The sequence below is a fragment of the Enhydra lutris genome, unplaced genomic scaffold (genome assembly GCF_002288905.1).
Source record: "Enhydra lutris kenyoni isolate GAN:26980312 unplaced genomic scaffold, ASM228890v2 scaffoldscaffold50, whole genome shotgun sequence".
NCBI lineage: Eukaryota > Metazoa > Chordata > Mammalia > Carnivora > Mustelidae > Enhydra > Enhydra lutris.
Window position 1 is genome coordinate 15,374,688 of NW_019154134.1, and position 8,826 is coordinate 15,383,513.

Here is an 8,826-nt window from a genome sequence, read left to right on the forward strand (position 1 = left end):
GTTTCCAAAGGCTACTTAAAAAAGCAATTCTGTTAAATTGGTTTTATTAAAAACCAATCTCGGGCGCCTGGGTGGCTCAGTGGGTTAAGCCGCTGCCTTCGGCTCAGGTCATGATCTCAGGGTCCTGGGATCGAGTACCGCATTGGGTTCTCTGCTCGGCAGAGATCCTGCTTCCCTCTCTCTCTCTCTGCCTGCCTCTCCATCTACTTGTGATCTCTCTCTGTCAAATAAATAAATAAAATCTTAAAAAAAAAAAAATTAAAAAAAAAAAAACAACCAATCTCAAACAACGGTTTAAGATGATATGTTTCTGATAGTAAGTGGCTCCAAGCACTTAAATTTTAAGAATTATAAATCTATGTGATAAATCTTGGTTTATCTTGGTTAGATTATTAAATTGAAGTCTATGTATGCTTAAAGTTAAATTTCAGAACATTTTTATCACCTCTATATAATTCTTATTGGTAGTCCGATAAAAAATGCAATGGGTATTACTGTAATATTTACACTGAAAGAACAAATACTGTCTTTTTAGCCATTTTTCAAAAGATTTTATTTATTTATTTATTTGAGAGAGAGTGCATGCACAAGCTGGGTGAGGAGCAGAGGGAGAGAGACAAGCAGACTCCAGGCTAAGCACAGAGCCCCATGTGGGGCTCAATCACACCACCCTGAGATCATGACCTGAGCCAAAATCAAGAGTCAAATGGAAGCTTAATCAAGTGAGTCACCTAGGTGCTCCTTAACCAATTTTTATGATACAAAGCAGGTTCATTCACAGATTTTGTTCTGTATCAAAACACTGACTACTGAATAGTCAAGAGGCAAAAAAACCTAGGATATTTGAAAGCTTTATGTAATTACATAAAAATGCATTTTCAGTTTTTAAAATTTTTACCAAAGGAGACTTTAACATTATTTTCTTATAGGTAATTAAATATGAATGTGAAAGGTTTGTTGTGAACCATAAAGCAACTTTATAAATGCTAATTATAGCTAAGAAACAACAAATTCTTAAAAAGTAGTATGTAAACTACACAAAACTATCTTTTTTTTTCTTTTTTTAAGATTTTATTTCTTTATTTGACAGAGAGAGATCACAAGTAGATGGAGAGGCAGGCAGAGAGAGAGAGGGAAGCAGGCTCCCTGCTGAGCAAAGAGCCCGATGCGGGACTCCATCCCAGGACCCTGAGATCATGACCCGAGCCGAAGGCAGCGGCTTAACCCACTGAGCCACCCAGGCGCCCTACACAAAACTATCTTAGGGATAAGAAATTGGTATCACTTTTCCTGCACATATTAGGTTGAAATGCATCAAATAACAAATATTCAATTTTTAATCTTTAAAAAAACAAGTAATTTCATACACTTCAACCTTATACTATGTTCATGAAGTACAGTTCTTACCTTCCCAAAGCCCAACTAAGGCAAACACTCAAGTTATTTCTGATCTTGCCATAAACAATACTTCCTAAAAAACAACAGCAGTATTTCTGAAGTGATTTATATGAAATTTGAGAATCCCTTCCATTTTCTTTTTTTTTTTTTTAAAGATTTTATTTATTTGACAGAGATCACAAGTAGTCAGAGAGGCAGGCAGAGAGAGAGAGGGAAGCAGGCTCCCTGCTGAGCAGAGAGCCCGATGCGGGACTCGATCCCAGGAACCTGAGATCATGACCTGAGCCAAAGGCAGCGGCTTAACCCACTGAGCCACCCAGGCACCCTCCCTTCCATTTTCTTATTTAAAATAACTTCTTTCTTTAAAAACGGAATTTTAACTGAAATTTTAATGTTAATAGGTACACAAAAAAGGTAACCAAGCAAGCCTGAGATTAGTTAAAGGCCTGCTTTCAGGGTTGGCCCTTGGCTGGCATCTGGGAACTTGTATTTTGAGATGGTTCCAAAACTTATTAAGAGTGGCTCATTGTGACGTAACTGTTTTTGCAAAGAATATGACTTAAGCTGAACACCTGCTTTCCTTTTGGAAGTCTGGTATTTTGTAGCTGCTACGCAGTAGGTGCCTATGTGACTAGTCCCCACAAAACACCTTGGTCATTGAATCTTAATGAGGTTCCCTGGTAGAAAACATTTCACACTGTTATAACTCCTTGGGGGAATTAAGAACATCTTGTATGATTCCGCTACGAGAGGACTCCTCAAAGCTTTTGTCTTATATCCTCTAGACTTTACCTTATAGTCCTTTTCCCTTTGTTGATTTTAGTCTGCATCCTTTTAATGTAATGTATCTTATCCATGAATATAACTATACACTGAGCCTTGTGAGTTCTCCTGTGAGTTAACGTGAGTGTTGTGAATTACCACTGGGGTTAATCTTGGGGACTCTCAACACAATAGGAAAAGATATTTTGTGGATCCCTTACACAATGTTCTTATTAACTACCTCAGGTTGGATTCTTTACAACTATATAAGCACTTCCACCAAAGCCAGTTGTTTGTTTGGCTCACTGCATGAAAATCATTCAGGAAATGTACAGGCCCAATCACTAGTGATTCTTTTTTTTTCGTGGGTGGGGGGGGATTTAAAAATGTACTCCTTCAATTACTATTTATACCACCTGGTATTCCTTTTCTTTAAACTATGCAATTATTTTATTTTACTTTTTTACTTTGAGAAGATTTTTATTTTAATTCAATTAACATACAACATACTATTAGTTATAGAGGTATAAATCAATCATTCATTGGTCTTATATAATACCCAGTGCTCATCACATCACGTGCCCTCCCTAATATCCATCACCTAGTTACCCCATCACCATACCCCTTCCCCTCCAGCAACCCTCAATTTGTTTCCTATGATTAAGAGTCTCTTAGTTTGTCTTCCTCTTCAATTTCATATTGCTTTGATTTCTCCTCTTTTTCCCTATAATCCTGTTTTATTTCTTAAATTCCACAAGAGTGAGATCATATGATAATTGTCTTTCTCTGATTAACTTATTTTGTCTAGCAAAACACCTTCTAGTTCCATCCATGTCATTGCAAATGGCAAGATCTCTCTTTTTTTTTTTTTTGATGGCTGAGTATTCCATTGTTTATATGTATCACATCTTCTTTATCCATTCATCTGTCAATGGACATCTGGGCTCTTTCCATAGTTTGGCTATTGTGGACATTGCTGCTATAAACCTTGGGATGCAGGTGCCCCTTTGGATCACTACATTTGTATCTCTGGGGTAAATACACAGTAGTGCAATAGCTGGGTCATGTGGTAGCTCTATTTTCAACCTCTTTTTTTTTTTTTTTAAGATTTTATTTATTTGTCAGAGAGAGAGAGGGAGAGCAAGCGAGCACAGGCAGACAGAATGGCAGGCCGAGTCAGAGGGAGAAGCAGGCTCCCTAACGAGCAAGGAGCCCGATGTGGGACTCGATCCCAGGACGCCAGGATCATGACCTGAGTCGAAGGCAGCTGCTTAACCAACTGAGCCACCCAGGCGTCCCTATTTTCAACCTCTTAAGGAATCTCCATACTGTTTTCCAGAGTGTCTGCTCCACCTTACTAATAATCCTGATTCAGCAGGTCTCAGTTTCTACAATATGAAAGCCATATTTCCCAAGAAAACCAGATAACAGTTTATTTACTATACAAGGCTGTTTCAAATACAATATTCAGTTTTACCTGGTATAAGAGAACTCTATATTTATTGATAGATGCAAAATTTTTTAAAAAGATGGCTTAATTCTCTATTACTAATTTTTAAAGAGCTCATATAATAGATACTTCCAAAAGTGACAAGTTAGTTTTTTCCCCTTCTTTTTCTCTCTCATTCTCATTTTTATTCAGTATTGTTATGCTCACAGATTTTCATTTTTTCATATTGTTATAATCAATCAAGGTCATTATTCCTTTTCATGCTCCAATGATATCAAATTTATGTTTTTATGGAGCAGTAGTTCAATCTTTATTTTTCATAACTTACTTTTTTTCAAATTAGACAGTTTTACACTAAATAGAACAAAAGGAAACTTAAATCACCAATAGTTTACACGTAAACTTGATTCCAGTTGTAACGAAAAGAAATAGAACAAAAAATGAAAGCCCTCAAGAAAGCTTCCATATTATATCTCCCTCCATAAACTGATGACTGCTGGTCCTGATTCTGACTTCACTTGTCTTCTGCCCTATAAAAGGCCATGAAGCACATGAACCCCCAACTGGAGCTTGCTGGTGGCAGACACAAGCATACACCTTCCTCACCTGCTGCCCTTGTAACAAACAGAACCTGTTTTTAAATGTAAACTGTGTGATTCGGAATTTAGGAGTACCTTCAATTGGTTCTTATGTCTTCTGACATGCTACTACCAGTTTAGAGATCTTTCTTTAGAGTCAATTGTATATTTGACTGTGTTCTTAAAGTTAACACTAAAACATTTTTAATTTTTCATATGGACAAATATATCTGGTTTTCTTTTATAATATCTAGGTTTCAACTATTAGCCAAGAAGTTTGCCTTATCCTTAGATTGCACAAATAGTTCCCCAACTTTTCTTGTTAGATTTTTATAGCAATCGATCCAGAATATATGTTTCTACAATGAAATACAGAAGTCCAATTTTATTTTCTCCCAAATGGATAACTAGTTGCACCACTATCATTTATTATCTAATTCATCCTTTTCCCACAAACTGGCTATCATCTTTATCTTTTTTTTTTTTTTTTTTTTATTTGACAGAGAGAGAGAGCGATCATAAGTAGTCAGAGGCAGGAAGAGAGAAGGGGGAAGCAGGCCCCCCGCTGAGCAGAGAGCCCAATGTGGGGCTCGATCCCAGAACCCTGAGATCATGACCTGAGCCAAAGGCAGAGGATTAACCTGCTGAGCCACCCAGGTGCCCCATCTTTGTCGTTTTTAAAATTCTGAATCCATTGCACTGATCCACTGGTATATTCCTAAACCAATTTCATAGGTCCTTAATTATTAAAATGGACATCTTAATCCTTTATTTAAGCATATAATAAAATCAGTTAAGGTTTCACACATACAGTAAAAAAAAAAAACTGGCTATTATACCCAAGACAAAGTAGAATAGGTGTTCAAATTTTTAACAAGGTATCTTAATTGCAGTTTTTCACTCAACAGTTAAACATATGTGTAACTATTAAAAGATAATAAAGAAAATATTTATAATACTTTATTTTAAAAGTATTTAGAATATTTCTCTTAAATCAGGAAGAGTAGGGAATTTTCCAAGTGATTAAGCATAAAGGTATCAACAAACTTTCATTCATATAGATGAATAATATTCTTATCCAAAACAAAATGAATTAAACTTATCTATTTTTAGGAAGAAAAAAAAGGATTCATACCTGAGCATTTGAATCAGTGAGTGTCTCAGTTCCAACAAGTGATAATTTTTTCTGACACTTGATTTAAAAAGTAAATAAAAACAAAACAAAAAGCAAAGCAAAACAAAAAAAGTAAATAAAACAAGTCATACACTATAAGTTTTTATATATAACAATTACTTTTCCCTCTTTTATACCAGTCAGTATAATATTCCTTTTAAAATAATAAATACAAATAACTGATGTAAGAGGAGAGTTTACATTCCTCACTTTCTAAGCAAGAGGATCAGGAAGGCCCCCAAACAGGTCCCATGGTGAATACATCAAAAGTAGAAAGGGATACTAGAGTCTACATAGAACAAAAAAATGAGCATAAGAAATAAAGAAAAAGAAAATACAAACTAATAGCTAGAGTGAATTTGAAGTTAGATAATAGAAAAATAGGAAATAAGAGAATAAGAAGGAAAGCACTGTAGAAAAATAACAAAAAGAGGTAAAAAGATAGTTAAGATCATTAGAAAAAATAGCCTTCAGGAGATACTGTTTCTATCCCATTAAAAAAAAAAAAAACCCACAACCATTAATAGTGATTATATCTGACTGAAAATGTGGGTAATTTAAATTTTACTCGTGTTTATTCCTAGAAGCAGTTATCTCTTTATAAAAAAAATTTTTTTTTAAGATTTATTTATTTGAGAGCAAGCAGGGGCAGGGAGAGGGGCAAAGGAGAGGAGAGAAAGAATCCCAAGCAGACTACTTGCTGAGTTCAGAGCCCAACATGGAGCTTTATTTCCAAACCCTGAGATCACTACTTGAGCTGAAATAAAGACTTAACTGACTACACCACCCAGGCACCCTCCAAAAATTATTATCTTTAAATTCCAATTTCTATACTGAAAAAATACCAAAACAAATAAAAAACAATTATATATATTATCTTGAAAATACACTAATCATAGAGAGTACCAATAATTTATATTAAAAAATAATTTTAAAAAAAGAAAAAAGGAAAAAATGAAAACCAATAACCTGCCCTAATATAAAATTTTACTGCAAAGAACAGGATGTGAAGCCTGTGGCCTAAACCATACACTATGCTAGTAGAAAAAACTTTTACCAACATACTGCAATTTACCAGAAATGATTCTGGCTTATCAGAAAATGTACATAAATTTCAAAGACAACTTTTTCTAAATTAATTCATATTTTCACTCAAACTCCGTAATTACATGTTCTCTCTACTTCTCTATTCTGTCTTAGGATATGAACTTTACCAAGGTTGGCCCAAATGAGAAACCTGAAAATACCGTAATTTTCCCCCATTTCACAACAATTAAATTCCAAATCCTTTTGGTCCTACCTCCTCAGTAACTCTTGAAACCTACCATTTGCAATGATAGGATTTAGCCCTACAGTACTTATCAGAGCTAGTACTAGAGCCTTGTAAATGCTCTTTCGACCTACAGTCTCCATCCTCTATATTTCATTTTCTTCAAAATCACCAAGTACTTTTCCCAAACTGCATCTCAAGTCACTTCATGTTTATAATCTTTTAATAGCTCCCCATACTATAAACTCAACAAAATCCTCCATGTTTTTGCTCCTAATTACTTTTCCAGCCTCACTCCACAGATCCTTCTTCTAATTTACTAAGTCGTAATATTCTACCTAGAATTCTCTAATCTTTCCCAATGTTTATATATTTTGTTCCTTCTCCTTTGTGTAACTCTCTCAGAGGCTACTTCCTATTTATTCTCTAGAAATGAATTCAGTTTCTACAGCTTTTTATTTATTTATTTAATTTTTAGAGGTGGTGGGAGGGGTTGAAGGAGAGGGAGAGAGAGAATCTTAAGGCTCCCACCCAACCCAGAGCCTGATGCAGAGTCCGATCTCAGAACCCTGAGATCATGACCCAAGGCGAAAGCAAGAGTCGGACACTTAACCAACTGAGCCACCTTAGGCACCCCTAGTTATTACTGCTTTTAGAAAGCTATCCTTGACTCTTTCAATCTAGGTTTATTACTTGACCTAAAGATGTCTTTGCATTTCTACCACAATATTTCTAATACAATGGCTACTGCCTCTATTAGAAGATAACCTAATATGGCAGGGACTGTCAATAATTTTTTCTCTTTCTATAGCTCTATATTCTGTGGCATAAAGAATCTCAAATAAATGCTTAAAGGTCTAAAAGCTATATATAACATTTATCGTATAATATAATGGCTTTAATGAACCAGCATAATTATTTTTCTTAAGTCTATTAATGAAATGGAATTAAATCTTATAGTAGTTAATATATATATATATATCACTTTTACCTCTTGGTACTTACTTCTTCCATATCTTTCCACATTTCTTCACATTCTTTAATAAGTTCTTCTTCAGCATTTGTAACATCTTCCATATCTGTAGTACTGTCTGGATCCAGATCTTGCTGATTCACTGACATGTGCCTTATAATAATTAGCCTTGTAAGAAAAACTGAAGTGAAAAATATTTATTCATTTAACAATATTGCTGAACACCTATCACCTCCCAGATACTCACCTAGGAACTATATATGTGAACAGTGAATAAAATGGGCAAAAATCTTTCCCTATCATGGGACTTACATTTTTCTCTCTTTCTCTCTCTCTATATATATCAAATAATTTACAAATGGAAATAATAACTTTTTAAAAAAGATTTATTTATTTATTGAGAGAGACAGAGAAAGCGAGAGAGAGTGCCTGCTAGTAGGTGAAGGGGCAAAGTGAGAGAGACAGATAAAATCTTCAAGCAGACTCCCCACTAAGTGAGGAACCTAAGTGGGGCTCCCTCCCAGGACCCTAAGATCATGAGCTGAGCTGAAATCAAGAGTGGGATGCTTAACCAAGTGAGCCATCCAGGCACCCCAATATAAGTGTTAATAATTATAATTTTACGGAGGAAAGCAAGACAGGGAAGAAAACAGGAAGTGCTTGGGCAGAGGTAATACAATTTTATAAACAATGTGGTCACTTAAAGTCATTGAGAAGTTGACAAATGAGCAAAAAACATGAAGAGATAAGGAAGTGAAACATGGAGATATTTAGAGTAAGAGGCTGCAGGCAGGGAACTGCCAGTGCAAAGACCCTGGGGCAGGAAATATGACTGGCATGTTCCTGGAGCAGTAAAGAAGCCAGTGTGATTGGAGCAAAGTAAAGCAGAGAACACAAGATGGAATCAGAGAGATTAGAGGGATGAGACCATGTGGATTTTGTAGGCCATTTTAACAACTTAAACTGAGATAATAAACAATTAGAGGGTTTTCAATAGGAGAATGACTTAATTTGAATTAAATTTTAACAGTAAAATTCTGGTTAACAACAGCCAGTAAGGTCAGAAGCAGAAAACTAGTTAGAAAGCTATGGCAATGATCCAAGAAATTTTTTATTATTAAAAAAGTTTAGGGACGCCTGGGTGGCTCAGTTGGTTGAGCGGCTGCCTTCGGCTCGGGTCATGATCCCAGCGTCCTGAGATCGAGTCCCACATCGGGCTCC

At 35.5% G+C, this 8,826-nt stretch overlaps 1 protein-coding gene across 2 annotated transcripts in view; it reads right to left on the bottom strand.

Annotated features, from left to right (window-relative positions):
- The window catches only part of LOC111156934 (centromere protein K), a 28,793-nt gene extending 21,024 nt beyond the window's left edge, over window positions 1-7,769 (bottom strand). For both annotated transcript variants that reach the window (XM_022518088.1, XM_022518087.1), the window contains exons 1-2: window positions 7,638-7,769; window positions 5,324-5,380 (exon numbers count right to left, since the gene is read on the bottom strand). In XM_022518088.1, the coding sequence (XP_022373796.1) occupies window positions 5,324-5,380; window positions 7,638-7,754 (174 nt within the window). In that variant the 5' untranslated portion in view covers window positions 7,755-7,769. The remainder of the gene's footprint in view (window positions 1-5,323; window positions 5,381-7,637) is intronic.
- Between the last annotated feature and the right edge of the window lie 1,057 nt (window positions 7,770-8,826).